Source organism: Rhineura floridana, chromosome 8, assembly GCF_030035675.1.
Source record: "Rhineura floridana isolate rRhiFlo1 chromosome 8, rRhiFlo1.hap2, whole genome shotgun sequence".
NCBI lineage: Eukaryota > Metazoa > Chordata > Lepidosauria > Squamata > Rhineuridae > Rhineura > Rhineura floridana.
In genome coordinates this window covers 44,552,976-44,579,643 of record NC_084487.1, presented here as the reverse complement: position 1 = coordinate 44,579,643, position 26,668 = coordinate 44,552,976, and the positions used below count along the sequence as shown (strand labels likewise).

General features: G+C 43.5%; 1 protein-coding gene across 3 annotated transcripts; it reads left to right on the top strand.

Annotated features, from left to right (window-relative positions):
• The first annotated feature begins 151 nt into the window (after nucleotides 1-151).
• On the top strand, nucleotides 152-24,743 carry CBX7 (chromobox 7). 3 transcript variants are annotated; one of them, XR_009764410.1, is made up of 7 exons: nucleotides 152-605; nucleotides 2,827-2,870; nucleotides 11,923-11,988; nucleotides 12,866-12,932; nucleotides 16,556-16,898; nucleotides 21,275-21,426; nucleotides 22,156-22,242. XR_009764410.1 is itself a non-coding variant. In XM_061639154.1 (6 exons), exons 1-6 carry the CDS (start codon nucleotides 537-539, stop codon nucleotides 22,305-22,307), a joined length of 741 nt encoding a protein of 246 aa, XP_061495138.1. In that variant the 5' UTR covers nucleotides 157-536; the 3' UTR covers nucleotides 22,308-24,743. The 3 variants fall into 3 exon arrangements, 2 of the variants coding, with proteins under 2 accessions (XP_061495138.1, XP_061495139.1); XM_061639154.1 differs by lacking the exon at nucleotides 21,275-21,426 and having other exon boundaries at nucleotides 157-605; nucleotides 22,156-24,743; XM_061639155.1 differs by lacking the exons at nucleotides 152-605; nucleotides 21,275-21,426 and adding an exon at nucleotides 993-1,095 and having other exon boundaries at nucleotides 22,156-24,743.
• The last annotated feature ends 1,925 nt before the right edge of the window (nucleotides 24,744-26,668 follow it).

Sequence of the window (26,668 nt, the reverse complement as noted above, 5' to 3'; positions counted from 1 at the left end):
TTTCCCTATGGAGAAAAGTGAGAAGAAAGAAGTTCGCGCCCAGGGCCAGCCTCTCCGAAGGCCGCGCGCCAAATAAAGCCCCGGCCCCAGGCCGAACACCAGCCGAGACTTATCTCGCGCCCGAGTAGGTTGCTTGTGGTGGTGGGAAGAAGAGAAGGAGGAGGAGCCGGAGCCGCCGCTCAATCAAGTCTGAGGCCGGCTCGGCTCGTTTCGTGCGCTCGGTGCCTCGCTGACAGCAAGCGCACGCGAGAAAGAGGGGCGGGGGCTCTGGCGTGTGCTGTTCTTGCGCGCGCGTGCGCGCGCGTCTGGAAAAATATTGCGCAGGTTATAAAATGGAACGTTGGAGGCGGCGTGCTTGAGCGCGCGAGGGGGTGCGTGCTTGTGAGTAGGGTTGTGTTTTGGTTTTTTTTGGAGTAAATAAGCGCGAGAGCTGCAACAACAGCAGCAAAATCAGGAGCCCACAGCACGCAGCCGGACTGAATCCGCGAGCAGCCGCTTTCGCTTCCTCCTTCTCCTCCTCTTCTTTTTCTCCCTGTATGGAGCTTTCCGCTATTGGGGAGCAGGTGTTTGCGGTGGAAAGCATTAGGAAGAAGCGCATAAGGAAGGTGAGTTCTGTTTTCGTCTCCCCACTCGTGTTTTTTCCTCGCTGGCCGCAAACAGCAGTTAGGTAGTAGGAAGGAGCGGCCCCCGCTTTGATTTCTGTTTCTCTGGGGTCTCTTAGGTAGGAGTCTTATCGGCTCCTCCGATGCCTTCCTTCGCCTTGAGAAGCCCATAGAAGTGGAGGACTATCACTTATTCTATCATCGTATACCCCCATCTCATACGCATGCCACGGTGCGAGGAAAGGGGGGCGTGGCGGAGCGTATCGTTATTCTGCCGGCAGGGGGCGGCAGTGAAGCCCTTGTCAATCTCCAACCCTTGTAGGCATCTGCATGGTTGGGCTGTCATGCTCCAAGCAAGGTTGTACTGGAAGTCATGATTGTTACACTTACGTTTTCCATCTGCTGGAACCCTTCCTGAACTTCCCCCGGGTGTAGCTCTAGGTGTGTCTACTCAGAATAAGATTGCATGGAGTTTAGTGAGGCTTACTCTAAGGTAAGTGGCAAGTGTGAGTACAAATTGCACCCTTAGGATCACATGGAGCCTCACTTGTAACCATAGTAAAGTGGAGGTGATGTAATAGAGGGCACTCTTCTGGTGGGAGAAGAAAAGAAATTTCTAGTGTGGCCGTTAAGATGATGTCAAATTTTAAAAGCCCCCTAACTCCTCAGTTTGCACCATTTCCCTGCTTCCCATGTTTCCCCTCCTTCATAGCCATGTGGAAAAGAGAAATTTGGATTATATTTCCTCAAAGTTTTGGTGGTGCCAAAGACATTATTGAAATTTGAGATGGACACTGGAGCACTGAGTGCTATTTGCACATTCTTGATGGTATTTTGTCTAATCTTTGTTTTGTTGTTTAGGCCGTTCGTTTTTAGTGAGCATTTCTTTGTATGCTTCATCTGTCTCTTGGGGTGTCCCTGTGCTAATTTAGCCATTTCTTAGAAGCCACCAACTCATCGTTTTGCATATGACTGCTGCCCATCGCTCTGTGTGCAGGGCTTGTACGACAATTTGGACATGGCCAGATTATGAATATTTTAAGAGTTTGGTGACTTAGGTTGCAGTCCTAACCCTACTTACCTGAGAATAAGCCCCCTTGAAGTCAGTAGGGGTTACTTCTGAGTAGGCATGGTTAAGATTGCACTGTTACACTCCCTAAATGTAAAGTGCCACATCAGAGGGTTGAAAGCCTTCTTCTAACTTCTACAAGTTAAGGCACCGCATTCAGGAGATGTAAATGGCATTGAGCTTAAAATTTATGCTATCATGCTAAAGATTTAGTTATTTCCCTTTTTGTGTCTTCCTAGTCTCTTGCATCTTTGCAGTCCTGCTAAGAGCATGCATGCTGTACTTTGGAAACCACTGTCACAGGGCAATATAGAACAGTGTCGCATCACACTAGCTCGGAGCTCCTATGATCATCTCCGAACACTGCTGGTTGTCTGGAATTTATTCCTTCGGCCTGCCTTATCCATCCACGTATGGCTGGAAATGAATCCATCATTTTAGGGTGGGCTCACTGATCATGCGGTAGAGGCACATAGCCTTCTGTGCTAAATTGACAGTAGTAGGTTGGCATTCTATATTGTGGGCCAATGGGATGTGTAAGCGGGAGGGAGCGTACACCTCGCCTGGCAACTACCTGCACCTCCCTGGACAGGTTTGTCTGACTTTCTGAGAGCCATTCTTGTAGTCCAGCCACATGCTCCATTTTTAGTGATTTTTATAAGATCAGACGATATAAAAGATGAAACATGATCAATCAGGTTATAGAGTGCTGTAAGTAGAGAGCATGTGTGCCAAGCCAGAGGTGTTTGCAGGAGAGGAAATGGGAAGAACAAGGCAGATATCAAAGAAGCATTACAGCAAGATTCTTCAAAGTTTTTTCCATGTTTCCATCTGATTTCTAAGCATTCTTTCTTAATTGTGTATATATGTGTTGATTGGTCATTCTGTGGAGTCTCTGTATATGTTTTCTAATTGATTATTCTGGAAGCTTTTGGGGAAGGGTCATGGCTTATGTCTGCATGGCAAACCTAGGGATGTAGCTCAGTGAGGAAATGCTTAAGTTTTAAATTCAAGGAAGTAGACAAGTTGAAATTTGTGGTGTGTTTATTATGGTGCACATTGTGCCAACCCAATTATTTCACTTTTGGGGGGGGGACCTTGGTTCAGCTATTGATTTTGTTTCTCTTTCATCTTTCCTTTTCTCCATCCCTATAGGGTAAAGTGGAATACCTGGTGAAATGGAAAGGATGGCCCCCCAAGTAAGTGTTGGGGAATATTTGTAAATCGGGCTTTTATGTTAATTATCTGTCATATTTTGTTTTCTGTTGACCCCGGTTCCAAAAACAACCCCATTCTCCCTTCTAGGATATTCTCCCTTCCTAGTCCTTTTGAGGTAATATGTTCTAATTTCTTAAATCTCTTGCCCTTGGAGTGGTGTGGAAATTAGTTCATGAGTAGGTGGCTCCCTTTCTTCTGGAACCCTAAAGATACTTAAACTCAAGTCTTCTTTAAAAAAAAAAATCACCAGAGTAATCCCATGGAAATAGTTGTTCAAGTTTTCAAGATAGTACGAGATAGAATTCTAAGGAATAAAAAAGTACATTGCGTTCATTCCAACTCCAGTGAAGTAGCAGCTGAACAATAAACGGGCCCCACAAATACTGGCTGGGCTTACGACGCAGCCATTGTTTGTGGTAATCAGCAATGTCCTCTTCGTTACTTTCTCTAGGTGTGCACAGAGGGCTGGGAGAGGGGCATGTTCATGTCTCATTTATGTGGGGTAGGAAGAAGATAAAGAACAGTGGAAGTCTCTCTCCTCTCCTGTTTTTGACCAGATCGAAAACTGCAGTGGAAATGAGACCCCTGAGTTAGGGATCTGTGTGGTGCTGCTCACCAAGGGCAGCATACACTCACCACTGGCAAGCTGGTGAGTGGATTTATGGATACCTTACATTCAACTTTCTGTGAGGTATATTTGGCTGCAGGATGCTCTGCCCCCCCCTTTTATTTTGGACTGAAATGGCGTCTGCCACCTTTTGAAGGTGCTTAACTTCTACTAAGATTTCTTATACTGTTTAGGCAGGTGCAAGTTTGCTCCTGGTGTTTATGGCTACTTATTGCCTCCCCAGAGGCAACTGCATTTCACTGGGGAGTAATTATTCCCTACTTTTGCAGGGTGTAGCAGCATGAAGGATTAATATAGCTGTAAAATCATTACTACATATACTGGTTGTATAAACAGAAAGTGTTCCTCTTAATCCATGTGTGCAGGCATCTTCATTCTTCTACCCACAGGGATTGTATTGGGGATAGAGCAGTATCTTGCATGTTTTTATGGAGAGATAAGGAACCTGTGACCCACCAAGATTTTGTTGGGCCCTGTCAGCCCCAGCCAGCATGACCAGGGATGGTGGGCGATGTAGTTCAGCAACATCTTGAGAGTAACAGGTCCCCCACTCCTGTTTTAATGCAAGAAGGCTAATATCGGGAGTAGTTCAGAAGGTGTGATTTCATGATTTACAAGAATAGAACTGACTGTATCTGCCTTCCTGCTCCCTCTGAGCCCTGTTTCTCTCTTTCTCTACAAACAACAATTCTTTTTCTTCTTGGACTAGGAAGGGAGATGTTTTGACTGTATATTGTGTCTTCAGTATAGGTGTTGTAAACATTTCCCCTAAGATGGTTTCAAATTAAATTTTAGCTTGATTTATTCATTAGTCACATCATATTTAAGGAGAGAGGACTGCACTGTTGCTGCTTTGTAGTCCGTGACAACCTTCCACTATTTTTCAGTGGCATCCTTAAAGTTCCAAGAGCAGTCAGGTAGGCACCTGCCACCCATTGCTCTGTTGCACCCTCACTCTCCTTCCCCCACCCCCTTGAGCTTCATAGTAAAACAAATTCTAAAATAAGAACTTGATGAGCTCACAGCTTTCCTGGGACTGAAAAAATAAAGGGATTCTTAGATGTACCAATAAATAAATAAATCAAGACTGGCTGTTCTTTTTAAGAACCTGAAGGCCAAAGCTGTACTTTAAAAAAAAAAAAGATTCATAATTTTTTTGTTAGTTCTTTTGATTGCCACTGGATTTGTCGAACGCAACTCATAATGTACAACTCAGCATCTTATCTCTGTGTCCTTTTATACTGACACATCCCTATTAATCTTTTCTCAACTTTTGATATCTTTATGCTATCTGTGTGTATTTGTGTTCCATCTTACTTGATAACCCTTTTCAGTTCATTCCACTTTCTCCTCTGTGGCTTGAAGAAAGCTGGGAAATGGTTTGGGTTCATAAGCTGTTTGGCCTCTTCTCCCCCCTTCCCAGTCTTCTCCCCCCTTCCCAGTCTTCTCCCCCCCCAGTCTTCTCCCTTCCTCTCCCTCCCAATCTTCTGTATTTCCCCCCACCCAAAAAAAAGGACTGCAGGCCCCACCCATAGGAGCTCAGAGCCAGGGGTTTGAAGGGTATGGCTCTGAGTCAGCTGCAAGCTTGTTTACAACTTGGGTTTGAAGTGGGGGGGGGGAGAAAGGAGGAAGGTGATCATGTGACTTGTATTTTCCAGAATGCGTGGTCTGCAGTTCTGCTGCAGTCTGGCCTCTGTTTGTGTGTGTGCGTGTGTGTGTGGTGTGTGTGTGTGTACGTGTGGCAAGCTGCCCTGTTTTTCTATATGCAGTGTTTTCTCTCTGCAGCCAAGCAAGAAGCTGAACTGCAGAGGAATGGGCAACACCCATAGGACATGATTTAAAAAAAATCTAATTCATTCCCCAGCCTCTCTTCTGATTCCCTCCCCCCCTTCCCATCCCCCGCCCCACTGCTGCTGCCTCCTCTGCCGCCTTCTCTCAGGCATCCTTAGCCTCTCTTTCATTTGCTGCTTAAAACAGATTCCAAAATCCTCTGCAGCAGGAAGGTAGAAAACGAGCCCACCATTTGCTCAGATGGCATTCCCACCCCGTTTGGTTAACTTTTTGGTGGTGGATATTGCTCTAGTTAGGCTGGGATGAAGAGGGCAGGGGCTGGGGAAGAGCTCTGAAAGCGAGGGGAAAGGTTGGCTGATGATGAGAGCTGAATAAGGATTAATGAAAATGAAGCTGGCAATGTAGCTATTTATACCTTTGCCCTTCCCCTGAGAGCAGGGTACAGGAGACATCTTCATTGACTTATTTAACATCAGACCTCCTTCCCTAAGCCCTGTCAGGGAAGGTAAAACAAAAAGAGAGAGACTTGCCTGCTGTGTTTGTCCTCAAGGCAGGCATGTGGATGTAGATGTTTTTCCATTTCACACTGCAGACAAAAACAAGGCAGAGCCATTTATTTATTTTAAAACGTTTGTATTCTGTCTTTCAGTGTAGCAAGAAGTTTTGAAAGACCCTGATAATTTGGAGAAACAGTAATTTGCCAAAGGTTGCTCAGGGAGCATTCTTGAGCTGGGATTTAATCCAAGGCCCTCTCAGGCTCGGTTCCTGTTCTTGCACTGCCTCTTATGTGCATCTTCTAATCCTTCCCTTTAATATTTGCCCTTGATAACACTGAAGAGTTTTGTGTTTAGTTTTATTTTTGATGCAGAGAGACAACCTCATTATTTTTAAAAATAAGTGCACAAGGAGTATTTATCAGTTACACAAAATCCAAAATGGAGGGACCCTTTCAAAAACATCTGCAATATCCTCTGCTGTTGTGAGCATACTGGTCAGGTTTGCACATCAGGGTATGCCATAAGCCATGGCTTATCGTGTGTATACTAATCATGCCTGCTTTGCTATTCCCTACTTGTTTCTTCTGAGGAGAAACAAACCACTCTGGTTTAGCACTGTCTTCAACCTAGCGCCTGTGATTTGCTTTGCTTGAAACAGACATAGACATAGACTTAAGCCAGAGTTCATGGTTTGTTTCTCTCCAGCACTAGCAGGGAGGAGCAAAGCGGGTGTGATTGACTCATGTTGCGTGGTTTGTGGCTTACCCTGCATTGTGAATGCAGTCACAGTATGTTTATTATATATACCAATGGTCTCCAAAGTTCCTTCCCTATGGACCACTTGAAAATTGCTGAGGGTCTTGGCGGACCACCCAATTACTTTTCTGCCTGTTGGAGCAATTGTGATGTCCTGTGCTAGATATCATTTTTTATTTTATTTTTATGTTTTTTATTGTATTTTATTGCTTTATTTCTTCTTTTTTTCTTACACTATATTTTATTGAATTACAATTTGCATTCCATAGAATACAAAGCCACTTTGTACAGTTAGTTTCTTGTCTCCCCCTCAATTCTTTGCTATATTTTAGCAGCTACTAACACGTTCCCCCACAAATTTCCGGTCTTATCTTTTTACACATTTTTTGTATCATTAATTATACTTGTGGCATAAACAGCAGCTCAACTCCAGTTGTATTCAACGTGACTTTTACTACTTAGGATTTTACACCTCCCTAATGTGTTCATTTATTTTTTAACATTCTGCACCTTGACACTTTCAGCATCTACAACATCCTGTGATCTTGTAGTCATACATGCCTGATTTGCACATCACAGTGAGCTATAAACATCTATTAGCATTGCTATAATTGTTTTTGAAAAAATTATGAGTGTATAGTACTAACCAAAATAAGATCTTGTAGAGATTGCCCTTAGTTGCAACATTTAAAAACTTTGATGCAGCTGTTTTGCACAGGCCTGCTGGGTCAGACTAAAGGCCCATCTAGTCCAGCATTTTTTTTCCCCACAGGAGCTAACCAGAGGCCTATAGAAACCCATCAACAGGACATGAGTGCAGTCACACTCCCATAGCAACTGGTGTTCAGAGGCATATTGCCCTTGATACTGGAGGGACTACATAACCAAGTAGGCTGCCTTTGCATTTTATCCTTGCCAGTGGAATCCTGTGCTTATTTACTCTGAAGTAAGCCCCACTGTGTTCAGTGGGGCTGGCTCCCTAGTAAGTGTGTTTAGGATAGCAGCATAAAAATGTCGACCACCTATTCCCAGTAAATAGATCATAGACTCCTGTGTGGCATTTTTCCAGACACTATTCTTGCCTATGCTTCAGATGGATAGCTTCAGGTGAAAAGTAGCATAGTAGCTCCCCTGAAAAAGCTCTTGTAATCAACATGCAATACAGTGTAACTTCCAGAGTGGTGATAATTGGCACAGAGTTCTTGTTGTGAACTAAGAGTTCTCTTTATCAAAAGCATGAAGCATGAACCTCAGTTGGCAGGTTATGTGGGTAGAAAGGGAGAAAATTGTAAGCAGTGGGGTCAAATGGCAATGAAATGCAAAAAGCTGTCTGACAATTCACAACAGCAGTAATTGCTCGATGACAACACTAACTTCCTAGCGTTCCTGAAGTAATTATCAGGAAACCATTCTTATATCCCAAACAAATAGTATTTCTTGCTAAGTTCAAATTCTGTTTCAGTGATCCATGGGAGACTACATACAGTTGCAATAGCCTCCGTTTATGCACATGAAAGAACGCAATACTGTGTGTGTGTGTGTGTGTGTGTGTGTGTGTGTGTGTGTGTGTGTGTGTGAATTTTAACTTCCTTTGATTTCACATGTGTTTATATGTGCGTGTGTGTTGCACCCAGGGGCATTGCCAGGTACTTAAAAGATTTGGGGCACAGGCCCATGACACAACTTTGTGTAAAATTTGAATATGCTAATTTATAGATATAGATAGAAATTTAGGCCTTTGGGTGACTTAAGGTGATGGGTTGGTGGGGCCTCGATAGCACTACAGTTTGCAACATGGCCAACCGCCCTCTGAGCAGAGGGGGAGGAAATCTGGGGCCCGGTGTAAAAGATCCAGGGCTTGGGCTCCTTTGGCTGTCCCTTGGGCCCACCACCTCACAACAACTCTGGTTGCATGAGACATCATCTTAGAAGAGGCATTCTGTCATATCTCTCTTTCTCATACACACACACAATAGAGAATGCCTCTTCCAAGATGGAACTTGTCATCTCTAGCTTTTTATTTTAATAGATTTTTATTAGAAACTATAAAAGTATATAATTTATACATTATAATAAGCATATGTAAAATCTCCTGCCCGATGAAAGGAGCTAATTAATTAACTAAATGTTGCAGCCCTACTTTAGTATGCTTTTGGATTGGAAAATGTTTTAGGGTTAAGCTACTGCTCACCTGAGAAGACTAAAGATACATATTAGCTGTCAGTCTTAATTTTTAAAACCACCAGGACAGTGTGTACCCAGTGCTTAAAAATATCAGAACTCTGTGCCAATAGGAGCTGAATTTTGTAAAATGTATAATTTAGGCAACTTTTGATTTTATTTATTTTTCTGCTTCTAATCTTGGGGAGGAACCAAGGCTTAAGCTCCAGCCAGCCCCACAACATTGAAAATCTTGCTGAATCCAACTCACCTCTGCCTATTGTGACGTCACCAAGCATTGCCATATGCTTTCAAACAATGTTGGCAACCTTGAGGACTAGATATTTTGTGTGTGTTTGTTTTCAGAGGAAGCTGAGCGGTGCAAGATGCTAAATTTTGCATCCAGTACTAAATTATTTATTTTTGTGGTATAATTGTAGAATACTCATAGCCCTCCTTATAGCCTGGAAGGAGCCACTTACTGTTTCACGCTTGCAGCTGCAAAATATAACATTTTGCTTAATCTGTATAATTTATTTACAGTAGTGAGGGTGCAAATCCATATGTAGATGACATCCAGATCTAGCTTTCTTTTTCAATCAAATCCCAGAAGGCAGTGGAAGTTCTGAACCAGGGGTTGAGAACCTTTGGCCCTCCAGAAGTTGCTGGATTGCAGCTCCCATCATCCCTGACCATTGGCCATGCTGGCTGGGGCTGATGGAGTTGGAGCCCAACAACATCTGGAGAGCACCACATTGACTACCTCTGTCCTAAACCAATGCCTGGGATCAGTGATGAACATGAACAATAAAAGCTGAATTCATGCAAGACGGTGATGCAGTTGGTTGGAAATATGGCTGATCTGAGAGTATTTCTGCAGGGATAGGGAAAGTGTGGCCCTGCACATTTTGGACTCCCAGCTCCTATCAGCCCCAGCCACCATGGCCAGTGGTCAGGGATGATTGGAGTTATAGTCTCAACATCTGGAAGGTCACTAATATCTGGAGGGTCACAGGTTGCCCACCCCTGGGTTGGGTGGAGCTGTACTACAGCTTCTGAATTAAGCTCGAGGTTTGGAACTGGTCTTGGTGCTGCTTCTGGTTTTCCTGGTGGGGGCACTGGCTAGGAGTGTCAGGTTTAGCTAGTATACCAATGCACCCTTTCCTAGGCCAGGGATAGTTAACCTGTGGCCCTGGCTGTTTTTGGGCTCCAATTCCCTTCAGCCTTAACCAGCATGGACAATGGCCAGGGATCATGGGGAGTTGGAGTCCAGTCACAACTGGAGGGCCACAGGTTAGTTATCCTTGTCTGAGACAAAGCATCCAGCTATAGTTAATTCATTCTGTAGTGGCAGAATCCTGGTCCAGAATTCAGTTGCTAGGATGTTGCAAAAATAGCAAGCAAGAGCATATAACTCCCATTTTCATAGTATTTGTACTGTCTTATAATTTGAGCCCAATTCAAAATGCCAGCTTTGACCTTTTTCATGGACCTAAAAGCAATATGGACCAGGATATTTCAGGGATGCCTTTCCCCATGTATATATACCTTGATGCTTGGATAATCTTCAGAGGGCCGTTATTTATTTATAACATTTATATCTCACCTTTCCTGCAAGGAACTCAAGGTGATGTACACCATTCCTCACCTTCCCCTTTTATCCAGTTGATCACTGTGATCTGCAGGTGAGGGCCTCCTGCAGATACCATCTTATCAGGAGGTTTGTTCTGTACAATATAGGAAACGGACCTTTAGTGTGGCAGCACCTACCCTGTGGAATTCCCTCCCTTTGAACATTAGGCAGGCACCATCTCTGCTATCTTTTCGGCACCTTTTGAAGACTTTTCTTTTTCAACAAGCCTTTTAAGTTGAGAGCTATCCCAGTCTGTGTCTGTGTCAGAATTGCTTAGTATGTTTTTTAATAATGTTTTTAACCCTTTTTTAAAAGTTTTAAAATGTTTTTAACGCGGTTTTGTCTTAAATGTATTTTAAGATTTGTTTTTATGATGTTTGAAAGTGTTTTTAGTGCCTTGTTTGCCGCCCTGGGCTCCTGCTGGGAGGAAGGGCGGGATACAAAATAAATAATAATAATAATAAATAATCCTCACAACAACCCTGTGAAGTAGGTTAGGCTGTGAGAGATGGTGCCTGGCCCAAGGTCATTCAGAGAGCTTTATGACTGAATAGGTACTGAAACCCTTCTACGTGTCTCTCCACCATATGAAATGTGGTAAAAAATGTAAAGGGGCTGCCTTCAAGTCAATCCCGACTTATGGCGACCCTATGAATAGGGTTTTCATGGTAAGCGGTATTCAGAGGAGGCTTACCATTGCCTTCCTCTGAGGCTGAGAGCCAGTGACTGGCCCAAGGTCACCCAGGGAGCTTCATGGCTGTGTGGGGATTTGAACCCTGGTCTCTCAGGTCGTAGTCCCACACTCTAACCACTACGCCACACTGGCTCTCATGAAATATGGTAGGTGGCCACAAAGTCTGCCTTTGCCATTCTCCTCTCTTTCCCCCCTCCCCCCCGGCTGTCTGAAGTCTAAGATGGTGCTTTTCTGAAGGGTCTCCTTTTTTATTTTTGCTGGATTATTGGGTGGGAATGCGTTCTTGACTGCTGTGTGTGTTTGTAATGGTTTTTATGTGTTATGCCACCTTGTGGATCCATAGGTGATTGAAAGGCAGGATAAAAATACTTTCAAGTATCACATGTTCAGAGATTAGTCTGATTTTTGAAAAAAGAAATCTTTAATGAGTCATGCTTCACCGTGCAGGCAAGAAACACTCTAGTATCTCCAAATTCTAGTAGCCTAGTAATACATTCTGCCATTAAGAGAATAAGCCACCAAAATTCTCAGGTTTCCGCAGGGGCGGGGTTGGTGGAAAAACTGTTTTCTGTGGGCTGCTCTTTGTGGATTGAAGACTGAGGTGGCTGTAGCTCAAGAACAGAAAGCTTATCCTCTTTTTTTTTTTTTTTAGAAGAAGAAGGGTGTTCACTCTTATTTGAACCACTCCATGTAGCAAAGTAGAAGAGTGTGATATTGAAAAAGCCTTTGGAAATGCAAAGATTTCAGTATTCAGTGGCTGAGGGGATTGCATTCTCCAGCTGATGAAAGGGAAGGTGCTAGATCTTTAACAATGCTAGACCAGCCTACTTGACCAGACATTGTTTGAGGGGATTTTGTTGATGCTTTCCCTTAGGTACAGCACATGGGAGCCAGAGGAACACATTCTTGACCCTCGCCTGGTGATGGCTTATGAAGAGAAGTAAGAACGGTTCTTCTTTATTTTGGGGGAGGTTAAAACAAGGTGTCTTGCATCTAGCAGTGCCAGTTTGCACAAAAGTTTATCTCCTCTCTTTCCAAGGCACAGAGAGCTCAAAGTTCTATATTCTACAGAGCAGGCACCCAGTTAAATCAAGGCTCTTACACTACCCAAGAGTTTTCCAGTGTAAAGAGTTCCTGGATTATGACTGTGGCTTCGTCACTTTTACAATAATCAGAAAAAATGATAATATTCCTGGCTGCTTGGAAACTTTGCAGTCCAAACTGCATGTCACTGGGTAAATACTTCAGTGCTACCAATCCATGCTGGGTAGATCTAGGCTGGCAGCACCCACGTGTCTTCCCATAACATGTAGTTTTGGGCCTAAAATATCAGACCTAACACGGTGGGTATTCCCATTGGCTGCATTAGCACATAACACTAAGCTAAAATCCTGGTTTAATAAGGTCTGCACAAGCTGCATGTGAATGTTTCTCTTTCCTTTGAACAAGCAACAAAACAAGACAGTGCTTCTTTTCAGTGCTTAACCAGAGTTTCCCATTATGTGTGAACCTGGAAACTATGGTTAGAGGTTTCAAAATGAGGATAGTAAGCCAACTTTAGACCATGGGATTCAGACAGTAGGGTTTGTGTGTGTGTCTGTGCAGAACAAGCAATCCCATTTGTTGCTTGTATAGCACATAGGTATCAGCTCCAACCAAGTCAAAAGAAACTCTCCTCCTGCCACACAATTTGTATTTGCACAAGCAACAGTTCTGTGATGTGTTAAGTAACCTGGATAAACAAGTGTACAAAAGGCCTTGTTGGTACTCATTCTGTGTTAACAAATGAAATGGTTAGGTATCTTCTGTCTCCACAGGGAAGAGAGAGAACGTGTCTCAGGTTACAGGAAGAGGGGCCCCAAACCCAAGCGCCTCTTGCTGCAGGTAATGCCTCAAATTTGCTGAATTACATTATTTGTTCCTGCACCTGAGTATTGCTGTACCACATGCACATTTGAAGGCAACGTTAGCCTTCTGGTCTCTACTTTGGCTTAATATTTTCCCTAGGAAAGGAGCCTTCTGCACCATTGTGGGTTCAATGCAGTGCTGACATAGTCTGTTCATGTTGCTCATTCTCCATTACAGTTTTTTGCTTCCAGAAATGGCAATGGATAGGATCAGAGGTACTTCACACTCTTTCTCTCCTAGCCCTCTTTTCCCTGCTGGGTAGCTCTTAGCTGGTTATATCTTCCTCTCTTGTGATATATGCACATTCCCCAAGCCCTGCTGGAACTAATGTATATATTGACCATGGGATGTGCAGCATTCCCTCTTCATGAAAGGTTAATGTACACATTTTCCATGAGGCCTGATGAATGTGCACAGTGGCCGGTTATTATGCACATTAACCACTCAACTTACATTCCCCTTTATTTTTTTTATTTTTTATTTCTTTATTCGATTTATTAGTCGCCCATCTGGCTAGAAACCCAGCCACTATATTGGAAGGACAGGGAAGGACGTATTGGTGGCGGAGTCGCTCTATACGTGAAAGAAGGCATTGAATCCAGCAAGCTCGAAACCCCAAAAGAGGCAGACTCCTCCACAGAATCGTTGTGGGTGGTGATACTATGCCCCAGGAGGGACTTAATACTGGGAACGATCTATCATCCCCCTGATCAAAATGCTCAGGGAGACCTTGAGATGAGATATGAAATTGAGGAAGCATCCAAATTAGGAAATGTGGTAGTAATGGGTGACTTCAACTACCCAGACATAGACTGGCCGCATATGTGTTCCAGTCATGACAAAGAAGCAAAGTTTCTAGATATTCTAAATGACTATTCCCTAGACCAGTTGGTCATGGAACCGACCAGAGGGACGGCAACCCTGGACTTAATCCTCAGTGGGGACCGGGACCTGGTGCGAGATGTAAGTGTTGTTGAACCGATTGGGAGCAGTGACCACAGTGCTATTAAATTAAATATACATGTAACTGGCCAATTGCCAAGAAAATCCAACACGGTCACATTTGACTTCAAAAGAGGAAACTTCACAAAAATGAGGGGATTGGTAAAAAGAAAGCTGAAAAACAAAGTCCAGAGGGTCACATCACTCGAAAATGCTTGGAAGTTGTTTAAAAACACTATATTAGAAGCTCAACTGGAGTGCATACCGCAGATCAGAAAAGGTACCGCCAGGGCCAAGAAGATGCCAGCATGGTTAACGAACAAAGTCAAGGAAGCTCTTAGAGGCAAAAAGTCTTCCTTCAGAAAATGGAAGTCTTGTCCGAATGAAGAAAATAAAAAAGAACACAAACTCTGGCAAAAGAAATGCAAGAAGACAATAAGGGATGCTAAAAAAGAATTTGAGGAGCACATTGCTAAGAACATAAAAACCAACAACAAAAAATTCTATAAATACATTCAAAGCAGGAGACCATCTAGGGAGGCAATTGGACCCTTGGATGATAAGGGAGTCAAAGGTGTACTAAAGAACGATAAGGAGATTGCAGAGAAGCTAAATGAATTCTTTGCATCTGTCTTCACAGTGGAAGATATAGGGCAGATCCCTGAACCTGAACTAACATTTGCAGGAAGGGATTCTGAGGAACTGAGACAAATAGTGGTAACAAGAGAGGACGTTCTAGGCTTAATGGACAATATAAAAACTGACAAATCACCGGGCCCGGATGGCATCCACCCGAGAGTTCTCAAAGAACTCAAATGTGAAATTGCTGATCTGCTAACTAAAATATGTAACTTGTCCCTCGGGTCCTCCTCCGTGCCTGAGGACTGGAAAGTGGCAAATGTAACACCAATCTTCAAAAAGGGATCCAGAGGGGATCCCGGAAATTACAGGCCAGTTAGCTTAACTTGTGTCCCTGGAAAACTGGTAGAAAGTATTATTAAAGCTAGATTAACTAAGCACATAGAAGAACAAGCCTTGCTGAAGCAGAGCCAGCATGGCTTCTGCAAGGGAAAGTCCTGTCTCAGTAACCTATTAGAATTCTTTGAGAGTGTCAACAAGCATATAGATAGAGGTGATCCAGTGGACATAGACTTTCAAAAAGCGTTTGACAAGGTACCTCACCAAAGACTTCTGAGGAAGCTTAGCAGTCATGGAATAAGAGGAGAGGTCCTCTTGTGGATAAGGAATTGGTTAAGAAGCAGAAAGCAGAGAGTAGGAATAAACGGACAGTTCTCCCAATGGAGGGCTGTAGAAAGTGGAGTCCCTCAAGGATCGGTATTGGGACCTGTACTTTTCAACTTGTTCATTAATGACCTAGAATTAGGAATGAGCAGTGAAGTGGCCAAGTTTGCTGACGACACTAAATTGTTCAGGGTTGTTAAAACAAAAAGGGATTGTGAAGAGCTCCAAAAAGATCTCTCCAAACTGAGTGAATGGGCGGAAAAATGGCAAATGCAATTCAATATAAACAAGTGTAAAATTATGCATGTTGGAGCAAAAAATCTTCATTTCACATATACGCTCATGGGGTCTGAACTGGCGGTGACCGACCAGGAGAGAGACCTCAGGGTTGTAGTGGACAGCACGATGAAAATGTCGACCCAGTGTGTGGCAGCTGTGAAAAAGGCAAATTCCATGCTAGGGATAATTAGGAAAGGTATTGAAAATAAAACAGCCGATATCATAATGCCGTTGTATAAATCTATGGTGCGGCCGCATTTGGATTGCTGTGTACAGTTCTGGTCGCCTCATCTCAAAAAGGATATTATAGAGTTGGAAAAGGTTCAGAAGAGGGCAACCAGAATGATCAAGGGGATGGAGCGACTCCCTTACGAAGGAAGGTTGCGGCATTTGGGGCTTTTTAGTTTAGAGAAAAGGCGGGTCAGAGGAGACATGATAGAAGTGTATAAAATTATGCATGGCATTGAGAAAGTGGATAGAGAAAAGTTCTTCTCCCTCTCTCATAATACTAGAACTCGTGGACATTCGAAGAAGCTGAATGTTGGAAGATTCAGGACAGACAAAAGGAAGTACTTCTTTACTCAGCGCATAGTTAAACTCTGGAATTTGCTCCCACAAGATGCAGTAATGGCCACCAGCTTGGACGGCTTTAAAAGAAGATTAGACAAATTCATGGAGGACAGGGCTATCAATGGCTACTAGCCCTGATGGCTGTGCTGTGCCACCCTAGTCAGAGGCAGCATGCTTCTGAAAACCAGTTGCCGGAAGCCTCAGGAGGGGACAGTGTTCTTGCACTCGGGTCCTGCTTGCGGGCTTCCCCCAGGCACCTGATTGGCCACTGTGAGAACAGGATGCTGGACTAGATGGGCCACTGGCCTGATCCAGCAGGCTCTTCTTATGTTCTTATGTTCACTCTGAGCGACGTACAAAATAAAGGCATATAAACATCAAACATAAAAGTATATAAACATCAAAAAACAAGCAATAAAACTATCCCCTTAACATACAGAGAGAGAGAGAGAATGCTGCAGATCACATTGAACAAGTTCTTAAAGAGCGTTAACGTCGGTGTGCGGTTACAGATGTTTATAGAAATCCAGGTGCATTCTGACAATTGTGCTTTTCTTTGTTTGCAGAGGCTGTATAGCATGGACCTGAGGAGCGCACACAAAGGGAAAGAGAAGCTCTGCTTTTCTCTGTCACGGAGGTTTGGGGGAGGGGGAAACAACCTGGCAGGAACCAAGGGAGGGCAGACGGAGTTGCCCGAGAAGAGCGGGGGAGCTGTCCTGCCCTTCCCTCTTCGGAAGCAGAGCAAGAACCAGAAGTACCTGCGCCTTTCGCGGAAGAAGTTTACCCGCATGTCAAGCCTAGAAAACCGAAACCGCCGGCGGGAGTTCTTCCTGAAGGAGTCAGTGGCTTTAGAGGACAGGCAAACCCCCAGTGACTGGGATGAGGTTACACAACCTGCCAGCAAAGAGGGTAAGTGTTGGTAACACTCCCAGCTCTGCCAAACCCGTCTCCTCTCACTTGCTTGGACTTCCAGTTTTCTTTCTTGACGGTTGCATACTGAGCACGTCATTTGGGGCTGACTCTTTAATTGCCAGTAGGGATGAGGGAGAAATTCAGTTCAGTTTCAAGGCAAACGTCACTAATTTGGACTTTCCGAAACAATACGATAACTGAAACGCAACCATCCTTCAAAATTTGCGTTTCTGCAAATTTTGCAATGCAGTTCTCTAGCCAAGTAATGCGTACAAAAAGCATACGTTAGGGTAATGTGTGCATAGAAAATGCATATATTAATTAAAGTAACATACAAAAATGCATTGCATTGGGGGAATTGTTTACAAAAATGTGTATATTTGTCAAAATGGAATACAGAAATGTGTGTGTTAAGAGAAATTCACACAAATGTTGGTGAATTTTCATGAGGCTTTTTAAAAAATGAATTATTGCAGAAATGTGGAGAACTGAATTTAAGATAGGAAAAATGAGAAAATTGATAAATATGACCACCCATAATTGTCACTGGAAGATTCGCCATCCCGTAATTGTGCATGTTGACTTTAAGGGGACAATTCCAGACCTAGGGTTGTATCCTCCTAAATCATACTCAGAGTAGACCTATTGAAATCAGTGGAATGAATTTAGTCAAGTTCATTTATTTCAAGGCATTTACTCTGAGTGTGACTTAGCTGGATACATCCTCTAGCGAATCCTTTCCCAACCAGTGTGCCTCCAGATGTTGTTGGACCACAATTCCCATCTTTCCTGACCATTGGCAATGCTGGCTGAGGCTGATGGGAGTTGTGGTCCTACAACATCTGGAGGCACACTGGTTGGGAAAGGCTGCCCTAGCGTTTGGTTAGTAGGCATGCTGAATCTGATCACTACTTGGCCATGCCAGTTGTTTGCTAATCCAGGCCGTCTGTACAGGCAGCACTGCTACTCTCCCACCAAAACGACAATAGTAGATCACAACCAACACAGTAGGAAGCATTTGATGTTGTACTTCTGCATTGGTGCTCTGCAAAGGTCCTAATGACAGCTGGCGTGTGGCTGTGCTGTGGGAATATCTGGGTTCTTACTGTAGATGACTATCACAGCAGAAGAAATGTTGATAGACCCGTTTCTCCCCACACCCATGTGACCCCTTTGATGTATCTATACCACATATTTAAAGTGGTTTTAAGACTTATCCCTAGAAAACCCTGGGAACCATAGTACAGTACAGTTAGGGATATCACTACGCTAAAACTAGGGATTTCTGACTGAGATCAATCTGTACTGGAGTAGCTGAATTTTTGGGACTGAGGGCCCATTGCCTTGGGGCAAGCCCTTCAGGGGCCACATGTTAAAGTGGACTCAGAATCCAGGAAACATGTTTGGAGGAGCCAGACCTGGCCCACGGGATAGCGGTTCACACGCACCCTCTTCCTGGTCTGCACCCTCAACTGAAGAGCATTAGTTGGGCTTCTTGAAGGAATGCCTGGTGTAAAACCCATGGAAACTGGTAGTGTAGATATATCTGAAGTCTATTGTTCAATAGAGGAACACTTTTGGTTTTGGAGTGCTTTTACAGTAACCTTCACACACATGCTGAATCACATACCTGCATTGTTTAGAGAGCTGAATAGTACTGTGTTGAATCCCAGTGGAAGAAAAAATGTTCCCATGGTGAACTGGATGATCTGCCAAGAAAGCTGCATTCTTCAACTTCTATATATCATGACAATGAAGCAAACTCTTCTCATTTGAACAACTTACTCTACATTTGCTAGTTGTGGAGTGTTTTGCCCGTCCATGGAGTTCCACCAGTGATGCTTGAAAGTCAAATACATGTACACCACAGCTTCTAAAGTTTTGCCAGGCATTGTCCATAGATAGTAAAGCCTACATTTGCAGACTTTAGGCCCAGAAAACCTGCTTTTAAAAACATGTAAAAAATGAAAACTTAGTTTCTTAAAATCCTGAGTTCTGTGTGCAATAGCAGATTCTGTGCTTGAGCATTCAAACTGCAGAACCATGGAACGTACACATGCTTGCACACAGAGTGGCCTAAACAAGTACCCAGTCACTTGGTACAGGTTGTAGCCTGCATGGAAGATTGTGGTGGGCCTTCTGTAGCTTCTTAGTCCTCCACAGGTTCAACACGGTGCACTCTCTTCCTCATTCTGTCCCTGTAATGAGAGCTTTACAATGAATGAGTTCACATAGCTCTTGATTTTTAGAAGCCCTGGTGGAGAAGGGCAGTGGAGGCAGGTGGCTCTGATTTCAGTGGGGCAGTGGAATCCACTCTAGGTTTTACTCCAAACTTTCAAGGAGCTGTCCAAGGTGCTGAGCACTCACTGCTCCACCAGGGCTTCCAGCCTCCACTGATTGGTGGTCATGTAGAGGAGGAGTGGGCAGGGGCAGGCTTCAAACCTGTGGGATCTACTTTTTGATTTACTAGAACCCCATGATCCACCAACTGTAGCAAAGAGCAAAAGAAAATTAAACATGGTGCCCTCTGAGTTGCTGGTGAGCTCAGGGATTAGTCTGGAGTTCCAGAACTGAGTTGCATTTGCAGTCCTTCTACACAAAAATCCATTCCTGCTTATACCAAGCTTTTTTAATTTCAGCAATCTAGTTTAGAGAGACCAGGGGAGTGGGAAGAGTCAGTTTTATTGTAGACATTGTTAAACAATTGAGAGTCAGAAATCCTTAACAGCAGGCTATAAATAACTCGGAGATCTACTAATAGACCCCAATCTACCTACTGCCTACCCCCAGTGTAGAGCATATGTTTTCCATACAGGAGGCTCCACGTTCACTCCCTGGCACTCCAGCTAAAAGCGATTAAGTAGCAGGTGCTCAGGGAGGACTTTTTGCTTGAGACCTTGGAGAGTCGCTGCTAGTCAAAGTAGAAATACCAGTCCAGATGGACCACTGATTTGACCTGGCATAAGACATCTGTATGTTCATGGAAGTGCCAAAGAAGAGTCATTTTGTTTAATTGTCTCAGTGCTGTCTTTCTGCAGGTTACCGTTCTATAGTTTTGCCAAGAATTTAGAATATGCAAGTTATGTAATCTACACTAGAACGTTTGCTGGTGCCCTAGAGAATGATCTAATATAGCATGTTTATTTTACTTGTATTTATTAAACAAAACTAAATTTGAAACTGCCAGGCTTTCCTAATATTTATTTTCAGTTGGTATCCATTCATTGTTACTAATGAACTTATCAAAAGGGAACTTTTCCACAGAAAAAGAAACTATTGGGGAAATGTTCTGCCCCAGCCTCTAAAGTAGCCCTAGGAGCAAGGAAGGGGTTATTTGGAAGACATGCACCAACTTGAATTCCAGGTTTCTGTGTACATGTGACTCTTCACATTGTGGCTTTTCTGATTTTTAAAAGAGCCCTAAAGAGACTTCAAGGCAATGTTGAATAAGAGTAGGTGTGCTAACTCTAATAGCCAGAAATAGGACATTTCCTAACATATGGACAATTTGTGAATCCTGCTATGGGATGGAAAAGGCATTAGTCTCAGACAGCAGCTCTACATAGTGGCACAGTGTAAGGCACAATGCACATATTGTGCATTTTTGACAGTTTCAGAAGGAGGAATAAGTAAACCAAGGGTGGGAAACATATTTCAGCCCAAGGGTCACATTCCCTTCTGGGCAATCTTCCAAGGGCCACATGCCAGTGGTGGGAGGGGCCTTTGGCAAAAGTGGGCAGAACAATAACTGTAGATTTTACTTTAGTACAGCAAGCTAGTTGCTACACATGCTTGCACACCCTTCTGTAATCTCCATCCAGGCAAGCGAGAGGTATTATCAGAGTTCAGGGACACATTCCAGCCAGGCAGAAAAAACCCTTGAAGTGCAAAGCTGGGCCAGTGAGGGGGGTTGCCTCTTGGCCTGCAGTTCCCCACCCCTGAGTAAATGGTGGCAGGTGGGGAAAGCAAATATGGTTGCTGGAGGGAGAAAGCTGGCTAGGCCTGGTTACAGGCAACTGTGGACACCCCTTTAGCGTACCTAGTCAGTGAGCAGGCCACAGCTCTTTAACAAAGAGGCAAGTTTACTCTTAAGCCTGACAGGAGAGTCCATCTGTATGTCTGTCTTTTACCCTTGAGATTTCCGCTCAGCTGATTTGGAAAGAGCGAATTTGGGGTTAGATTGTTTCCAGCTGCAGACAAAAGATGCTTGCACTTTCTTCTCAGGTCCCAATAATACCAGGTGGCTGCTGCATTTTATTGGGTCTTTTGGAGCCTTCCACTGTAGCGTTGTGAAGCCCCTAGAGGTGTAGTGGACAAATCTGCTAGAGAAATATAAACCTTATTACTTTTTTTTATTCTCCTTTCTACTTGAGCACACATACGGAATCCTGGGTAGTGTCGGGGAGAAATGGAGTCTTTCTCAGGTGAGAGTAGACACACTTCAGATATCCGAGACAGAAGCCAGGAATACCCAATTAAAGGGCCCACATTCCATCCTCAGGTGGGACAGGAGGGTGCAGAACAGGTAAAGTAATAGAAAATGGACGTTTCCCTGCCCTCTCCATGGATCCCTTTTTGGTATGGGGGGTGGGTTATTGCGGCTATTGTTTTTGGGTTTTGTATAATGTCCCAAATGAGAAGTCTAGGAAGCTGGGACCCTTGTTGACAGCTATTGCTGGGGCCATATATGGAAATTAACACCTATAAAGGAGGAAAAATGTAACTTCCCACCTGATGCTAAAAGGAAAATCACTTTGAAAGTCTTGAAAAGAGTAACGGTTTTGAAAAGGACGACATCTCCTTTTAACTTGCTTTGTGGGGAATTATTTATTTATTAATTTATATCCTGCCCTTCCTCCCAGCAGGAGCCCTCAAAATGAATTCTCATTTTTCTTGTAACAAATATTAATGGGAGAGTCTGGAAAATATCTCCTTGGTTCTCAGTTGCTCAGTGTAAAGCCAACACCTCACGTTTCTTTTTTGAATTGAGAGGATTTGCAAAGGCTTAGAAGGACAGGGTCTCAGCCCAATAGCCTGTTGGTATTCCCTTTTTAAAAGTGGGTTTCTGGGCTTGGAGGTGGCTTGCACAGGCCACGCTTATGTTGTATGTGTATGTGACAGTGTATTTGCTCTCCCCACCCCACCCCAAGTGTCAGTTCTGCAATGAGAGAAGAGATCCTTGGTTCCTATTGGTCTCCAGTTCTTTTTTCCTCCCTCTCACATGTTGTTATCTTCCCTCCTTCCTTTTCCACAGTGGGCTCAGAGGCAGCAGAAGGCAATCTTTCCTGGATCCCTGCCCTGCCCCCAAATGAAGTAACAGTGACGGACATCACAGCAAACTCCATTACCGTGACTTTCAGAGAAGCACAAATGGCAGAGGGCTTCTTCCGAGACAGGAGCATCTAGTTCTGAATCTACGTGGCTTTTTTATTTCATAGTTTTTCTTTTCTTCATGCTTGGGAGATTTGTTTGTTTCTGATTTTTTCTCTCTCATTTGCGTGTGTGTCTCCTCCCACCATCAGATTTTTCTAGGGTGGGTGATTTTAATTATATTATTTAACAAGCAAAATCCGGAAACTTTCCTTCACAAATGTTTACAGAGGATTTTGGTTTCAGTTTGACTGTTGGCCTCACTGGCTTTCTCTTTTCCCCCCGCTCCCCTTTCAAATAAGCAAAAACAAGGCAATGTGGGGGTGCCTGTACATTTTTCCTCATTTGTTAATATATATATATCTAGAGAGAGGTAGTATATAGATATATTACTTGTTGTCGCTTTGTCCATCTGGGAAGCTGAAAGTCTTTTCACTGGCAAAGACATGGTTTTACAGTGCGCTGTCCATTCCCTGTATTAGTTATGACATATCATGCGATTGAAGGAAGGGTTGGGGAGCAAGTGTCCAGAAATAAGGAAGATGCTAAATACAAATATCCCTGTATTCTTCTGTGTTTCAGAGTAGATTTCCCTTGCTTGCTTCCCAGTGACACCTGTGAAAAGCAGTGATCCCCCCCCTTCCCTCCTCCTTTGGGTGGCTGATCTCCCATGTTGGATGCTTCCTCCTGTATCAGTACTGTACAAGATGTGGCCTCCAGGTGTCCACAGTGCTTCCACAAATGCTATAAATCTGGCAGACGTCCTGTACACTGGCTTGCTTGTGTCACTCCAGGGAGCATCTGCATTGGTGCTTTCCCTGATTGTGCTTTTCTGGAAGCCAGAATGCAAGAAACCATGCTGTTAAAATCGGGCACATTGGCACAAGAAAAGCCCATCTTGCCATTGCTCATCCCCATGGTGTAGACTAGTGGTTCAGAGACTATTCCTAGGAAACCTGGGGTTTCTCATGTTAACAGGGGTTCCTACCACTATCAGTCTTCTCCCTGTATACAACCACAAGAACATTTTGGTCTGTCCTTGAGCACTTACTTGGTTCACTTGGGGGGGGGATATAATGAATCCTACGAGGTCTGACTGTCACTGTACATCAATTTAGAGAAGATATGGGAAACTTTTGGCCTTCCAGATATTGCTGAACTACAAGTCCCATCAGCCCCAAAAAGCATGATGGGGAGTTTTAGTTCAGCAACATCTGGAGGACCAAAGGTTCGCCACACCTGATTTAGAGTATGTTCTAGAACAGCTATTCCCAACCTGGTACCCTTCAGATGTTTTGGGCTGAAACATGTGGAGGGCACCAGGTTAAGGAAGGCTGCTCTCTGTAATGTGCTGCAGAATCCACTGCAGCACCTAGTGATTCTGTGGCAGACATGCAGACATTCTCAGCAGACAATTGGACATGGAAAAAAATTTTGATGGCAAGGAGTTTGAATTCCGCTAGGGTAGAATATGGTTGTGTTTATTGGTCTTCAGAGATGTGTGGAAGACCCAGGGACTGAAGATGGGCTTTGGGGGGTGGGTGGATGTGCACTGGCACAATGTATTGTAAATGTAACCTCTGAACACCAGCTGGAACAAACATAACACAAGAGAAGCAGATATTGGTCCCACTGGCAGGTTGATGGAATAATGATGGGTAAGAAATAAGCCACAATGGCTGGCTGGTAATGAACTGTAGCTTTTCATGCTTGTCTTCTGTTGTCTTTGGATTCATTAACGACTACAGATGAAGTTGCCTAGTAATTGTAATTTTGTTTATGTAAATAATTGGAAGACTTTATTTTTAATGCTAAATGACAGCTTCAACCAATCAATCCTACTTGGACATCTCTTCTATTTAAAAAAGGTGGTGGAGTTTAAGATATGCACAACTTCCAGGAAGTTGCGAGAATCTCTCTATTTTTGTATTTAAATGTTTGCCAGGCTCAGGATGATGAAGGAAGACTGCATGCAATTCTGCCTTTGTTCAAGCTGATGGGAGCTTTGCCACAGCCTTTCATTAAGTGCCCGTTGTCATGAAACGGGCTTCGTACATCTCTTGGGGCAATGGCTGTCTGGGTCAGTTAAAAGTGGGGGTGATGATGGAGTGAAGGACTTCCTTGTGGTGTCAGAAGAACTGTGACCATTGCCTTGTTGAATTAGTAACGTAGTCTCATCTCTTAGTGTGTAGACATGGACACTGGCCAATATTACTCTGTCTGGTCAAAGTAAGAGGTCATCAATATTGGGGGAGAAAGGGAATGGGGTTGAAATATGTTTATGAGGCTTGCAAAAAAATTCCACTTCTAATTTGTCCTTGTTACCCCTCATTCTAACCTGTAGCTTCTGATACTTGTGTGTGTGTTCTTTACAAGCAGAAGTGTGTCTCTGTGAAGATCTTAGTTTTTGCCTGGGAGAAGCTGCTTGCACTTCTATAGAGCTTTGTATTGCACTTAAATGACTTGAAATTTGTCCTGGATTTCCTTGTGACTTTTTTTTTTAAAGAAATGGTAGTATCTATGAACTGTATAGCTTTAGCATATGTTGTTGTGCTTGTGTATGCCTTTAAATTTACTTAAACAAATGGTAAGCTCCACAGAATATATCTTCCTATGGAAAAGTGAGGATGGCAAGCTAGAAAGCAGGGCTCCTCCAATCCTAGCCATATGTCCTTGAGTGTTAGGTCCCACTAACATTAATGGGGCTGATGTCTGAGTATACATGTTTAGGAATAGGGGTGAAAGAGAAACTGATGGAGCAACAGAATGTTGCAGTGCACCTTTTGATGACTGTTTTATTTACTGACATCTTCTAGCTTACAAAGATATTTCTCCCTCTAGGTGTGTGAAATTACATTAGTCTACAGATTATGAAAGCTGAATTTAAAATCCTGCAGAGTTTATAGTCCCACCTACTTGCAACTCTTACACTATCAACCTGAAAAACAGCTTTTGGAGGAACACTTCAGTACTGTGCAAGGGAGTCACCTGCCAATTTAGAAATTGTATCTGTCTTCAGAACAGTGCAACTGCTGTGGATTTTCTCTTGTCTCAGATCTCAAAGGAGAAGTGCCATTGTTGGGTCTGAAAATGGTAATAAACTATGATATTTCAAGCTATTCACACTAACAAGGGAGGGCTGATTTCTTGAAAGTTGATGGAATATACCAGCGTTCCCTCCCTCAATCTATTTTGGCCTCCTTTTGGTCTTGCCATTGGGCTGCAGAATAACCATAGCATCTGGGTGCCTTGCTATAAATATTCCACTTTACAGACAATGTTAGCGATGCAAGAGCTTGACTCAGTGCTAAGCTCTTTTTAATGGAAGACCTGGATAGAAAGCAAGAACTGTACAGTTTCTCCTCAGAAACTGAGAGCAGAGGGGAAATGGCCAGCATGAGCGGTACTTTGTTGTATATGTAGGTTGTTGGGATAACTTCCTCCAGATTTGAGTTCTTTAGCTAGATTCTACTCTGATCCTCCAAAAAAGCTAGAGCTACAAAACTCCTTGTGTTTCGTTGGAGCTCTGACTGGTTCAAGTGTTTTGAGGATAATGTTGTATTTCCACTGCAGGCATTTAAGCTTTTGTGCCCATCGCTGTCTGTTGTAGGGGCTTGCTTTAACAGACCATTTTACAGAAACAACTGCAAAGCAACACTTTCAAAAACATCAGGTACTTATATCGCAGTGAGGTGTGTTAACAGACTGTATAACCCGTGAAATGGATTGGCAAACAGTTGCCAACTTATCCACCACCCTCTGTAGCTGTGCCTCTGGCAGAGGCTTGATCAGCAGCAGTTAGCAGGCAATAATGCCCTGTGCCATGAAATCCTTTCCATTTTAATTCCTGCAGATCAAGCTGTAGACCACCAGGGGTCAGATGAAAAGTTGGCAACCCAAGGCCAACTCCATGTATAGTTTTGATCCCTAAAGGGCTGAGCTATGCCATTATCTAACAGTATTGGGTTTAAATACTATAAAATCTTGGCACCATTTTTTCATAGAGCTTAGGAAGCTCACTGTACCTGTGACTTCCAGTATACCTGCTGTGCTCTAATCTGTTGTGCAAAAGGAAAGCCACGTCTTCCTAGATGTTTGCATGTCTTGCTAAATTTTAACATGGTAGAAACCCTTTTGAAAAGAAGTGTTGTTGGGTTAACTTAAATTTCTGTTGTGTTTCTGTTTCTTCCTTTAAGGCTATATGTACACTATAAGAATATATTGGTTTTATGTTAGTTTAACTGACCTCGCTTCCCCCAAAGAGTCCTGGGAGCTAGTAAGGATACTGAAAGTTCTCCGGTCCATCTGTGGTTCTCCGGGTTCCCTGTGGAAGGGAGAGGGACTGACCAGTGCCAGCTGGTGAATCCACTTGAAGCATCTTGGACAGCTCCTTGAAA